The following is a 14,970-nucleotide window of genomic DNA, read 5'->3' as shown; positions in this document are numbered from 1 at the left end:
ACATTTGAATTATAAGGGTCCCAGAAGAAGAAGAGAAAAAGAAAGGGGCTGAGAAAATATTTGAAGAGATTATAATTCAAAACTTCCCTAATATGGGAAAGGAAATACTTAAGTCCAGGAAGCATAGAGAGTCCCATACAGGATAAATCCAAGGAGAAACACTCCAAGACACATATTAATCAAACTATCAAAAATTAAATACAAAGAAAACATATTAAAAGCAGCAAGGGAAAAAACAACAAATAACACACAAGGGAATCCCCATAGGTGAAAAGCTGATCTTTCAGCAGAAACTCTGCAAGCCAGAAGGGAGTGGCAGGACATATTTAAAGTGATGAAGGAGAAAAACCTACAACTAAGATTACTCTACCCAGCAAGGATCTCATTCAGATTTGATGGAGAAATTAAAACCTTTACAGAGAAGCAAAAGCTGAGAGAGTTCAGCACCACCAAACCAGCTTTACAACAAATGCTAAAGGAACTTCTCTAGGCAAGAAACACAAGAGAAGGAAAAGACCTACAATAACAAACCCAAAATAATTAAGAAAATGGTAATAGGAACATACATATCGATACTTACCTTAAATATAAATGGATTCAATGCTCCCACCAAAAGACACAGACTGTCTGAAAGGATACCAAAAAAAGACCCATATACATGCTGTCTACAAGAGACCCACTTCAGACCTAGGGACACCTACAGACTGAAAGTGATGGGATGGAAAAAGATATTCCATGCAAATGGAAATCAGAAGAAAGCTGGAGTAGCAATTCTCATATCAGACAAAATAGACTTTAAAATAAAGACTATTACAAGAAACAAAGAAGGACACTACATAATGATCAAGGGATCGATCCAAGAAGAAGATATAACAATGGTAAATATTTATGCACCCAACATAGGAGCACCTCAATACATAAGGCAAATACTAACAGCCATAAAAGGGGAAATCAACAGTAACACATTCATAGTAGGGGACTTTAACATGCCACTTTCACCAATGGACAGATCATCCAAAATGAAAATAAATAAGGAAACACAAGATTTAAATGATACATTAAACAAGATGGATTTAATTGATATTTATAGGACATTCCATCCAAAAACAATGGAATACCCATTTTTCTCAAGTGCTCATGGAACATTCTCCAGGATAGATCATATCTTGGGTCACAAATCTAGCCTTGGCAAATTTAAGAAAATTGAAACCGTATCAACTATCTTTTCTGACCACAACGCTATGAGACTAGATATCAGTTACAGGAGAAGATCTGTAAAAAATACAAACACATCGAGGCTAAACAATACACTACTTAATAACGAAGTGATCATTGAAGAAATCAAAGAGGAAATAAAAAAATACCTAGAAACAGATGACAATGGAGACACGACGACCCAAAACCTATCGGATGCAGCAAAAGCAGTTCTCAGAGGGAAGTTTAGAGCAATACAATCCTACCTTAAGAAACAGGAAACATCTCAAATAAACAACCTAACCTTGCACCTAAAGCAATTAGAGAAAGAAGAACAAAAAAGCCCCAAAGTTAGCAGAAGGAAAGAAATCATATAGATTGGATCAGAAATAAATGAAAAAGAAATGAAGGAAACGATAGCAAAGATCAATAAAACTAAAAGCTGGTTCTTTGAGAAGACAAACAAAATTGATAAACCATTAGCCAGACTCATCAAGAAAAAAAGGGAGAAGACTCAAATTAATAGAATTAGAAATGAAAAAGGAGAAGTAACAACTGACACTGCAGAAATACAAAGGATCATGAGAGATTACTACAAGCAACTGCATGCCAATAAAATGGACAACCTGGAAGAAATGGACAAATTCTTAGAAACGCACAACCTGCTGAGACTGAACCAGGAAGAAATAGAAAATATGAACAGACCAATCACAAGCACTGAAATTGAAACTGTGATTAAAATTCTTCCAACAAACAAAAGCCCAGGACCCAATGGCTTCACAGGCGAATTCTATCAAACATTTAGAGAAGAGCTAACACCTATGCTTCTCAAGCTCTTCCAAAATATAGCAGAGGGAGGAACACTTCCAAACTTATTCTACGAAGCCACCATCACCCTGATTCTTAAACCAGACAAAGAGTAACAAAGAAAGAAAACTACAGGCCAATATCACTGATGAACATAGATGCAAAAATCGTCAACAAAATACTAGCAAACAGAATCCAACAGCACATTAAAAGGCTCATACACCATGATCAAGTGGGATTTATTCCAGGAATGCAAGGATTCTTCAATATAAACAAATCAATCAATGTGATACACCATATTAACAGATTGAAGGAGAAAAACCATATGATCATCTCAATAGATGCAAAGAAAGCTTTCGACAAAACTCAACACTGATTTATGATAAAAACTCTGCAGAACGTAGGCATAGAGGGAACTTTCCTCAACATAATAAAGGCCATATATGACAAACATACAGCCAAAATCTTCCTCAATGGTGAAAAACTGAAACCATTTCCAATAAGATAAGGAACAAGACAAGGTTGTCTAGTCTCACAACTCTTATTCAACCTAGTTTTGGAAGTTCTAGGCACAGCAATCAGAGAAGAAAAAGAAATAAAAGGAATCGAAATCAGAAAAGAAGAAGTAAAGCTGTCACTCTTTCCAGATTACAAGATACTCTATATAGAGAATCCTAAAGATGCTACCAGAAAACTACTAGAGCTAATCAATGAATTTGGTAAAGTAGCAGGATACAAAATTAATGCACAGAAATCTCTGGCATTCCTGTACACTAATGATGAAAAATCTGAAAGTGAAATTAAGAAAACACTCCCATTTACCACTGCAACAAAAAGAATAAAATATCTAGGAATAAACCTACCTAAGGAGACAAAAGACCTGTATGCAGAAAATTATAAGACACTGATGAAAGAAATTAAAGATGATACAAATAGATGGAGAGATATACCATGTTCTTGGATTGGAAGAATCAACATTGTGAAAATGACTACTACCCAAAGCAATCTACAGAGTCAATGCAATCCCTATGAAACTACCATTGGCATTTTTTACAGAACTAGAACAAAAAATTTCACAATTTGTATGGAAACACAAACGACCCTGAATAGCCAAAGCAATCTTGAAAATGAAAAATGGAGCTGGAGGAATCAGGCTCCCTGACTTCAGACTATACTAAGAAGCTACAGTAATCAAGACAGTATGGTAATGGCACAAAAAAAGAAATATAGATCAATGGAACAGGATAGAAAGCCCAGAGATAAACCCACACACATATGGTCCCATTATCTTTGATAAAGGAGGGAAGGATACACAGTGGAGAAAAGACAGCCTCTTCAATAAGTGGTGCTGTGAAAACTGGACAGCTACATGTACAAGTATGAAATTAGAACACTCCCTAACACCACACACAAAAATAAACTCAAAATGGGTTAAAGACCTAAATGTAAGCCAGGCACTATCAAACTCTTAGAGGAAAACATAGGCAGAACACTCTATGACATCAATCATAGCAAGATCCTTTTTGACCCATCTCCTAGAGAAATGGAAATAAACCCAAAAATAAACAAATGGGACCTAATGAAACTTAAAAGCTTTTGCACAGCAAAGGAAACCATAAAGAAGATGAAAAGACAGCCCTCAGAATGGGAGAAAATATTTGCAAAGGAAGCAACTGACAAAGGATTATGTCCATGATTTACAAGCAGCTCATGCAGCTCAATAAGAAAAAAACAAAAAACGCAATCCAAAAATGGGCAGAAGAACTAAATAGACATTTCTCCAAAGAAGATATACAGATTGCCAACAAATACATGAAAGAATGCTCAACATCATTAATCATTAGAGAAATGCAAATCAAAACTACAATGAGCTATCGTCTGACACCTGTCAGAATGGCCATCATCAGAAAATCTGCAAACAATAAATGCTGGAGAGGGTGTGGAGAAAAGGGAACCCTCTTTCACTGTTGGTGGGAATGTAAATTGATACAGCCACTATGGAGAAGAGTATGGAGGTTCCTTAAAAAACTAAAAATAGAACTACCATATGACCCAGCAATCCCACTACTGGGTATATACCCTGAAAAAACCATAATTCAAAAAGAGTCATGTACCAAAATGTTCATTGGAGCTCTGTTTACAATAGCCAGGACATGGAAGCAACCTAAGTGTCCATCGACAGATGAATGGATAAAGAAGATGTGGCACATATATACAATGGAATATTACCCAGCCATAAAAAGAAACGAAATTGAGTTATTTGTAGTGAGGTGGATGGACCTGGAGGCTGTCATACAGAGTGAAGTAAGTCAGAAAGGGAAAAACAAGTACTGTATGCTAATACATATATATGGAATCTAAGAAAGAAAAAAAGGTCATGAACAACCTAGGGGTAAGATGGGAATAAAGACACAGACCTACTAGAGCATGGACTTGAGGATATGAGGAGGGGGAAGGGTGAGCTGTGACAAAGTGAGAGAGTGACGTGGGCATATATACACTACCAAATGTAAAATAGATAGCTAGTGGGAAGCAGCCACATAGCACAGGGAGATCAGCTAGGTGGTTTGTGACCACCTAGGGGGTGGGATAGGGAGGGTGGGAGGGAGGGAGAAGCAAGAGGGAAGAGATATGGGAACATATGAATATGTATAACTGATTCACTTTGTTATAAAGCAGAAACTAACACATCATTGTAAAGCAATTATACTCCAATAAAGATGTTAAAAAAAAACCAACAAAAAACCAAACAACCAGTTACTAAGCAGCTGATGTGTGCCAGACATTCTCCTAGGTGTTAGGAACACAGACATGCTCAAGAAATGGTTCTGTCTTCACCTTATTTAATACTATAGCAGCTTGCACTACCCAACACTGGCATTCTCAATCCTGTGTACACTATTATACTTTTCCCTTTTTTTTCCCCACTACCTATCTCCTTTGAACATCTTATTTTTTACATGATGTCTTTTCTGCCTCTGTACGCTACAATGTAAGCTCAAGGAGGGCAGAGATTTTGGGCTATTTTTATTGCTTAACCCATCCTTAGCACTCGTCCCAGTGCCTGCCAAACCAATACACATATATTTGTTGAAGGAATGAATGAGCAGTTTACAGTTTAATGGGGCGATAGATCACTCACTCACATACTGTATATAGGGTGTTCCAATACTAAATCTTTGCCTTGGAACTCAAGAATATACCTATACACTTTCAAAAAATATAAAATAGGAGCACCTTCCTGATCCAGGGTTTGCTCCTATTATGGAAGTCCCAGGTTTGGACAGTGTTGTCTCTAATGGCTGTTATTTCTGATCCATAATTAAGTGTACTTTTCTGCTTAAAATAAACTCCACAAATGATGTTTGTGGACAGAGTTATTTACTGGAGCCAAATGTTAGGGAAGCAATTAAGACAGTGCATCACCATTATATCAAAAACAATAAAGACACATTGGCTCTATGGTGATAATAATTTAATGGAACTCTTTTTGTCTTAAATATAATGATGATTTCAGTATGGCTTAGAGAAATGAGTTTTGGGGGCGAAATCTTAATGGGATTTTCTCTTCTGTTTACAAATCTCTTTTGAAATAGTTTTAAACTTTGTGGAAGTGAATCTGATTTATTCCAATAATGTTCCGTTTGGTTTAACTTCACTTAAATGGCTAAAGTCTCCAGAACTGGGCTTGAAATGTATGCTCCTAATAAGGGACGTGTTCTGTAAAGCCAACTGCTTGTGGACAGAAGTGCACGTATTTTCCTGTCCTCCTCTGCTGAGGGTCCAGAGGGCGCAGGTGCCTGTGGGAACTCACTCAGGGCTCTGCAGATATCACTGACCGCTCTGAAGACCACGGCCGAGAAGCTGACTCGCAGTCTCACTGTCTTCATGTTGGGCAGGCGGAGGCGAAGCATTTTATGCTGAGGGGTGAAGAGAAGCTTTGCATCTGCCTGGACCCCACATTTGTCCAGGGTCCAGTGCGTTTTCAGAAGCCAGCAGTGCTTCTGTTCCCACCAAAGGGCAAAGTCCGACCAGTCCTGGGCTATGTCTGCAAGAACGGAGAACACAGTGCAGTAAAGTAAGAGTGAGCACTCGCACCCCAGAGTCAAGTCCCTTGTGTGCAAAACTGAAGCCAACGCTGGTCTTCAGCTCCCACCTCCTCCTCCAACCCAAGGTTTCATCATTCTTGGTTTCTTGTCAAAGTCCCTAAGGCAGGGCAGGTAGAAGACAGACTGAACCTTACCTTCTTTATATTTAAATACTATGGAAGGAAGAGAAACATACAATTTTTGTTCCTGATGAAATACTAAAGTTATCTTCTCCCAAGTCCCTTGGTGCCATGGTCCTTTCTGGGAAGGCCAGGAGCATCACCTCTGTTTAATCAAGATTATTTCGCTAATAGAAATGAATCCCTCCACAAGGGAATATCAACAGTTCCCAATCAAATTCCATGCAGAAGTACTGGGAAGCTGACATTTCACTCTTGTCAGGAATGTCCATCTCTTATTAGTTCCACCATATTCCCAGTTTCCAAAGTGTTTACACTGAAATCAGAGCTGAATATTTTCTCTCTTAATGGTAGCATCAACATTGAATTCTTCCCCTTCTTCAATGCCCCTTGGCATCTAGGTTGAATCTTTCCCCTTTGCCAATGTTAGAGTCAATATTCAATCTTTTATTTTGCTAAATTAAGAGCCACCTGTATTTTAATTTACTTAAAAAATAGTTTCTCCCTCTTTCTTTCTCTCTATTTAAATTAGAAAACCTTTCTCTCAGTGCCATTAGAAGAAGTATAAATGCTATAACTACTTTGGAAAGTCCTATTCAGTAATTTTTCTCTGAGCTATATACCCATTAGAAATGTGTGTACTATATCGTCACCAAAAGACAGGTACTATCTGTAAAAGCCCCCAAATGGAAACAATCCAAATATCTATCAACAGGTAAATGGATAAATTGTGGCATAATCATACAATGGAATATTATACAGCAATGAGAATCAATGAACCCAAACTATATGCAATAGCATGGTTAAATCTCACAGACATAATGTGGCAGGAAAGAAAGCAGATGCCTAAGAGTATATTATCCTATATAATTTCACTTATATACAGTGTGAAAACAAGTAAAATTATTCTTATGGAGTAAGAATTCAGGATAGTGGTTACTCTTGGTGGGGCAGTGGCTGGGAGGGGTTAGGTGTGGGACTTGAGTGGGGGAACAGGTAATGTTCTCTTTCTTGATCTGGGTGGTGGTTATATGACTTTGTGAAAACTCACTGAACTGTACACTTATAATAAGTGCACTTTTCTGTATGTATATGATACCCCAATGAAAGCTTACTTAAAAATACTTTATATCACTAGTATAAATGATAAGCTAACATCTGTGGTCTTAAGTAGAAGACAAAAAATAAATACAAAGAAAATAGAACATTATTAAATTCTAGGTACCTCATGTTGACTCGTGATGTGAAGACTTTGACCCTGAAGACTTCTTTTCTTGTTTTAAACAGGGTGAGTAGCAAATGGTGGACAATGTTAAAAGACATATTGGCACTAGGCTGCTTGCATCACGGAGCAATCAAGCATTAACAGAGAATCACACAATAATCTAAGGCCCCAGATGTGGTCTAAAGTCACCATGGAAGGGGTCCCGTTCTTATGCAAATAGGTTTTTACACCTACTGGGGAGCTTTAGTTTGCCACCAAAGACTCAAATTTTCACGTTGGGGGTCAGGGGGTGGTTTGGGCTCCTTCAGGGCTTCCCATTTCTCTTCCTCTTGCAGGCAGGGGCCATTACAAGATGGATGATCAAAAAAATTTAGATGGTCAGACAATCCAGTTCAGCCATTTAGTGGTGATGCAACAGAGAGGGTTTCAAATGTAGAGAAACCATAAAGAAGCAGCAACTTACTGATCTGTTCCACTAACTTGAGCATCACTCCCCCAATGTGCAGGTCTCCAGACACTCTCAGTGTGATGTCCTTCTGCTCCTCTTCATTTGGATGGTCAACTTGAATCACAAGCTCCCAAGAAGCAGATGCAAAGTCACTGGATGAGAGCATTGTGGCAAATGCAGGTGTCTGTGTGTAAAAAGGCAGACAGATAAGAAGGAGACTGGGACTCGCCAAGCAGACCTTGCAGAGCAAAACTTATTTTCCCCCATTTTAGCCCCCCTCTTCAAAAATGCTGTAGGGTTTCTGATATTAAATTCAGCATCTTAACTTTAAAGACAAAACGTCTTATAAGAATGATCTCAAGTCTTCTAAATTTATGTACTTCACTTTTCCACCCTCCCAGGTCCAGCTGGCTACTTTCTGTGCCTGCCCAGTGCATCCATCCCTCTCTACTGACTTTTCTTGACCTTCTCTGAACTATTTTAGCAATAGGCAACAAATCATGGCAATCCTTGACACTTAAAAAAAAATCAACTTTATTGAAGTATACAATAAATACAATAAATACAATAAAATGCATTGAATTTAAATGTACACTTTGATGTATTTTGTTGTATGCAAATTATACCTCAATAGAAATGATTTTAAAAAAGGAAATTAAAATATTTATCTTGGGACTTCCCTGGTGGTGCAGTGGTTAAGACTCAGTGCTCCCAATGCAGGGGGCCCAGGTTCAATCCCTGGTCAGGGAACTAGATCTCACATGCATGCCACAATGAGTTTGTATGCTACAACTAAGGAGCCAGCGAGCTGTAACTAAGGAACCCTTGAGCCACAACTAAGGAGCCTGCCTGCTACAACTAAGACCCAGCACAACCAAATAAATAAATATTAAAAAAATCTTTATCTCTAATGTATATACATATGTATTATTACATTCCTCCCATAAATACTGATGACATCTTCTGGTATGAAAATTCAAAAAATAAAAATAGAGCAAAATCATTTCTTTTTTAGTCTTATAAGGTAGTTTTATCTTTTTTTTTTTTTTTTTTTTTTGGTACGCGGGCCTCTCACAGTTGTGGCCTTTCCCGTTGCGGAGCAAGGCTCCAGACACGCAGGCTCAGCGGCCGTGGCTCACGGGCCCATCCACTCCGCAGCACGCGGGATCTTCCCGAACTGGGGCACGAACCCGTGTCCCCTGCATTGGCAGGTGGACTCTCAACCACCGCACCACCAGGGAAGCCCAAGGTACTTTTATCTTAAGCACATAGAGCTGCGGGTCATTAGTTATTGCCAGATATTTGATTTACTTGAGTAACCGTTTTATATCATATAGAAGTTGATAAACAAGTGCATCAATTAAGTTTTTGGACACACCTTTAGCAACAGATTTAAAACAGGAGTGACAGACATACAAACCTACTCTTCAAAGTACAGTTAGGGGTGAGAACTTCAAACCCATAGTGTTCTCCTCGTTGGAGGAACTGTGATGAAAGAAGCTAAGCAGTATCAGAACTGAGTGTTGTGGGGGTAATAGGAACACTGGGATTCCAAATTGGTAGGACTTAAAAATGTCAGCTCTCTCTTAAATAGAAAGAAAATGGTACTACCTCTCCTGGCTACTTTAAGATTTAAAATACAAATCAGTCGTTTAAGTGATAACAAATGTTTTTCACTTTGCTAGGTAAAGACAGCTTATGAGAAATCCATGTTTTTATAAGGCCTGTTTTTGAGAAACATCTGTGCATGCAAAGAGCCCAGGAAAGGGCTTCTCTAATGGAAAGTGCACATGAACTCTGAGAACCTTATTAATATGTAGATTCTATTCAGCAGGATCTTATTAACATGCAGGTTCTAGTCAGCAGGTCTGAGGTGGATGTGGAAACCCTGCATTCATAACAAGATCCAGCTAATGCTGGTCTTCCTCTCACACCCTCAAATTGCAACAGCCACTTGAAAAATTAGCTCCAGGACTCAGTTCCTCCCTTCAAACTAACTAGATCACTTATTAAGCCAGGACTATGGTGACCTCTCAGAAGGTCTGCAGAAAGTGGGCATAGAGGGAACGTACCTTAACATAATAAAGGCCATATATGATGAACCCACAGCTAAAATCATACTCAATGGTGAAGTATTTCCCTCTAAGATCAGGAACAAGACAAGGATGCCCACTCTAGCCACTTTTATACAACATAGTATTGGAAGACCTAGCCACAGCAATCAGACAAGAAAAAGAAATAAAAGGAATCTAAGTTGGAAAGGAAGCAGTAAAACTGTCACTGTTTGCAGATGACATGATACTATACATAAAAATTCCTAAAGACACCACCAAAAAACTACTATAGCTCATCAATGAATTCAGTAATGTTACAGACCACAAAAAATATATATACAGTAATCTGTTGCATTTCTATACATGAACAATGAATTATCAGAGAAATTAAGGAAACAATCATATTTACCACTACATCAAAAAGAATAAAATATCTAGTAATAAACCAACCTAAGGAGGTAAAAGATCTATACTTGGAAAACTATAAGACATTGAAGAAAGAAATTGAAGACAACACAAACAGATGGAAAGATATACCATAGTCATGGATTAGAAGAATTAACATTGTTAAAATGACCATACTACCCAAGGCAATCTATAGAATAAATGCAATCTCTATCAAAATAGCAATGGCATTTTTCACAGAACTAGAACAAATAATTTTAAAATTTGTATGGAAACACAAAAGACCCCGAATAGCCAAAACGATCTTGAAAAAGAAGAACAGAGATGGAGGAATCATGCTCCCTGACTTCAGACTATACTACAAAGTTACAATAATTGAAACAGTATGGGACTGGTACAAAAACAGACACATAGATCAATGGAATAGAACAGAGAGCCCCAAAATAAACCCACACACTTGTCAATTAATCCACAACAAGGGAGGCAAGAATATACAAAGGAGAAAAAACAGTCTCTTCAATAAGTGGTGCTGGGAAAACTGGACAGCTACATGTAAAAGAATGAAATTAGAACACTCTCTAACAACATATACAAAAATAAACTCAAAATGGATTAAAGACCTAAATATAATCAGAAACCATAAAACTCCTAGAAGAAACCATAGGCAGAACACTCCTTGACTTGAATTCTAGCAATATTTTTTTGGATCTGTCTCCTAAAGCAAAAGAAATAAACAAATGGGACCTAATTAGACTTAAAAGCTTTTGTATGGCAAAGGAAACCATAAACAAAATGAAAAGACAACCTATGGAATGGGAGAAAATATTTGTAAAAGATGCAAAAGACAAGGGATTAATTTCCAAAATATGCAAACAGCTTATACAGCTCAATTAAAAAACAAAAACAAAAGCAAAAACAACACAACCTATTCAAAAAATGGGCAGAAGACCTAAATAGACATTTCTCCAAAGTAGACATATAGATGGCCAACAGGCACAGGAAAAGATGCTCAACATGTTAATCATCAGGAAAATGCAAATTAAAACCACAGTGAGATATTGCCTCATACCTGTCAGAATGGCAAAAAGACTACATATAACAAATGTTGGCAAGGATGTGGAGAAAAGGGAACCCTCCTACACTGTTGGTGGGAATGTAAATTGGTGTAGCCACTGTGGAAAATAGTATGACAGTTTCTCAAAAAACTAAAAATAGAACTACCACATGACCCAGCAATTACACTCCTATGTATATATCAGAAACAAAACAAAACAAAACAACCGAAAACACCAATTAGAAAAGATACATACACTCCAATGTTCATAGCAGCATTATTTACAATAGATATGGAAGCAGCTTAAGTGTCCCTCAACAGTTGAGTGGATAACGAAGATGTGGAATGGAATATTAGCCATAAAAAATGGAATTTTGCCATTTGCAAAGCATGAATGGATTTGGAGGGTATTATGTTGATTGAAATAAGTCAGACAGAGAAATACAAATACTGTACAATATCACTTATATGTGGAATTTAAAAATAAAACAAACTAGTGAATATAACAAAAAGGAAACAGACTCACAGATATACAGAACAAACTAGTGGTTACCAGTGGGGAGAGGAAAGGGGGGAGGGGCAAGATAGGTGAAGGAAATTAAGAGGTACAAACTATTATGTATAAAATAAATAAGCAGCCAAAACTAACACAATATTGTAAAACAATTTTACTACAATAAAAAAAATTTTAAAAAAAATAAAATAAGCTACAAGGATATATTGTACAACTCTTAAAACTCTGAGCTAAATTCTCAGTACCTTCACTAAGCATTCCTACTAACATAAATCTTTCCCAGTGAGGACACAATAAAGATAACTCTTTCATAGAAAAACTCATAACACGCCATTGAAGTATTTGACTTTAAGATCCTTACAATTTCTAAAATGCTATGATTTGAGGTTTTGTTATTTAAATGTTTTGTACATAATGAAAATAACCTTACTTTTAAGGTGACTCCTTACTGCTTGTTTCGTGAGCAGTCAGAGGGTTTTTTCTTTTCCTAACCTGGGCAATCAAAACACTTCTCATTTAGGCAATAAATGGTGATTCCCTTACAACGAAATTCTGGCTAAAATTAGGCAATCTGGTTTCTCCACATTCCTCTCCTATCTTTTCTGCGCCTTTTTGAGCGAACTTCTCACGTTCAGCAAGCTGTTACTTGTTGAGGAAAGCACATCTAAGTTACAGACCAGAACAAGAAGCATAGCGCACCACCAGACCTGCTTTCCTCTGGGGAAGCCCAGTTGCCCACTTCCTCGGGTCCTTTATAGAAAACTCAATCAAGAAAGACAGACAGACGCAGGCAGGCAGACAGAGAGAAAGACGGGGGGGAAATAGACCCAACACTTCCCCTGGAAGATCAGAGTGAGTGGGTCCGAAGGCCTCTGGCCTGTCTTTTGCCAGTTCTGCAGGGCCCTGGGGCCCAGCAGAGTGTGGTGGGTGGGTAGAAACCTGTCCCCTACCCCCATAAAAGCAGTACTCGCGGCTGGACGGAGAGTTTACTTTGCGCAGCCAGATACACAAGGACGGAGAAGGTGGTCACAAGCGGAGGACGCGGTTTTTAATTCGGCAGCCATTTAAGTGCAAGGGGCTGTAGAAAGGCAGGGGCGGGGGTCTCGGGAACCACTGGTGTCCATCGCAGCCTCCCCTCCCCTCCTGGTCCCGGCCCCTCGCCACCCACCTCCTTTCCGGAGCCTGCGGCGTGCGGAGTCGCTGCCCCCTGGAGACCCGGCCAGAGGCCACTGCGGCCGAGCCAGGGGCGCGCGGTGGCGGCAGCTGCTCTGCGAGGTTCGGTTGGCGAGGGCTGCGCGCGGATCTGCCACCTAGACTGGCGCCCGCCCCCGCCGCCCAGTCTCCGCCCCGCGCGGCCCCCGGGGCAAGGCCGGCCAGCACAGCGGGCAGGAGGCTGCACGCCCAGTGCCCTCCTGCCAGGTCCCCCTGCCCGGGGAGGAGGCGCTCCGCAGACTTTACGGGCTAAGAGTGGTCGCCGGGCTACCGTGCGGCGAGAGGGCGGGGAGAACCCGGCGAAGGCTTAGCCCGGTGCCCCTCTTGCGACCTCTCATCCTGCCCACCCTCCCTTAGACCGCCTCCAGTTTCCCGGTTCCCCGAGGCCCGCCCAGGACTAGCCCGGTGATTAAGGTCCTGCTACTTCTCCGCCCTCAGGGTGTATCAGTCACTCACACCCCGGGGTGCGTCCACGCGCCAGGAACCCCGGCTTCAGGCGGGAACATCCGCCTCCCCTCTAGAGAGCCTGGAGGATCTGTGGTCGCCAGGTGGAAGAAACAAAAGCGGTTCATCTCTGAGTAAGAGGGTGGTGTAAACCCCAAACATGCACGATGGAACACCCTGGGGGAACCCAAGGCCCCGCCCCTAGCGGAAGTCTGGATGGCTCACCTCACATTCACCACCCAGCCCTCCGCTGACCCTCCTGTCGGATTCACATCCGAAGAGAGCAGGAAGGGTGGGTGACCTTAGGGAAGTTACACAACCTCTCCAAGCCTCCTTCGCCCAAATTACACACTTTTGTTGAGTGTTAACTATGCATCAGGCCAGGGGCTGAGCTTTGAGGATACGGTGGTTATAAAATAGACAGGAAATTATTGTTTTCTCATCTGTAAAATGGGTTAAGGGATGGAATTCCCACCACCAGAATTGCATTCAGTCCATGGAGGAGTTTTATGCGGTATAATAGTCTTTATTATTTTTGTCAAATACATAAAGCTTTTGATAACTTAAATATTAATTTAAGATGTTGTAAAATTTAGAAGTGGAATCTTTATTTTTGCTTGGACATTACCATATTCAGCCATTATTATGGTTTTGAAAGTACTTTACATTTAATTTTAAAAGGTCAGTTGAACAACCGTCAGCAAATTGGGATTTTATAATTAAAATGATTAAAAAATTTGAAACTGAATTTCCTAATTTGGTAGAGTTTGTCAACTATAGGAAAGTGGTCAGCTGTCATCTGGTCTGACTTCCCTGCATGCCTAATACTGAATGAGCAAATATGCACTTATTTGGGGCAGAAAGTGTCTAAGACTTGCTTTCTGGAGACTATGCATGGTTGATTAGACCATAGACTTCAGGATCTTGGATATGATATAGGCTTTCTTTATGCCAAATTGGTTTTCCATTTTAGTTGAAAATATCTGGATTGCGCTAAAGAATTTAACTGGTTTTAAGCTTTCTGCTTGGCCTAAGTTTTTTTTTAAGCTTTTTAATGGAAATATTATATATTTATACACAAGAACACAAATCATAAATATACAGCTGATGAATTTTCACATACTGAACACACCTGTGTAATGAAATTCTGATCAAGAAACAGGACATTGCCAGTCCCCAGAAGTCCCCTAATCCCACCTGTTAGTTACTACTACCCCTCACCAAGAGTAACCATTATCCTGACTTCTAATCCTCAGATGGGTTTTGCTGATGTTTGTACCATACATGAATGGAATTGGATGATGTATGCTATTTTGTGTCTGGTTTCTTTTGTTCAGCATTATATTTTTTAGTTTCATCCATATTGAATGTCCTAGGTGTTTTTT

The 14,970-nt window shown here is 39.5% G+C and overlaps 1 protein-coding gene across 2 annotated transcripts in view; it reads right to left on the bottom strand.

Annotated features, from left to right (window-relative positions):
- The window catches only part of FERMT1 (FERM domain containing kindlin 1), a 59,301-nt gene extending 45,959 nt beyond the window's left edge, over positions 1 to 13,342 (bottom strand). For both annotated transcript variants that reach the window (XM_059037624.2, XM_059037625.2), the window contains exons 1-3: positions 13,098 to 13,342; positions 7,918 to 8,086; positions 5,816 to 6,049 (exon numbers count right to left, since the gene is read on the bottom strand). In XM_059037624.2, coding sequence (XP_058893607.1) covers positions 5,816 to 6,049; positions 7,918 to 8,068 — 385 coding nt within the window. In that variant the 5' untranslated portion in view covers positions 8,069 to 8,086; positions 13,098 to 13,342. The remainder of the gene's footprint in view (positions 1 to 5,815; positions 6,050 to 7,917; positions 8,087 to 13,097) is intronic.
- Positions 13,343 to 14,970: the final 1,628 nt, after the last annotated feature.

This window comes from Kogia breviceps, chromosome 14, assembly GCF_026419965.1.
Source record: "Kogia breviceps isolate mKogBre1 chromosome 14, mKogBre1 haplotype 1, whole genome shotgun sequence".
Taxonomy (NCBI): domain Eukaryota; kingdom Metazoa; phylum Chordata; class Mammalia; order Artiodactyla; family Physeteridae; genus Kogia; species Kogia breviceps.
The sequence above is the reverse complement of the archived record's forward strand: the minus strand, read 5'-3'. Positions and strand labels throughout refer to the sequence as shown.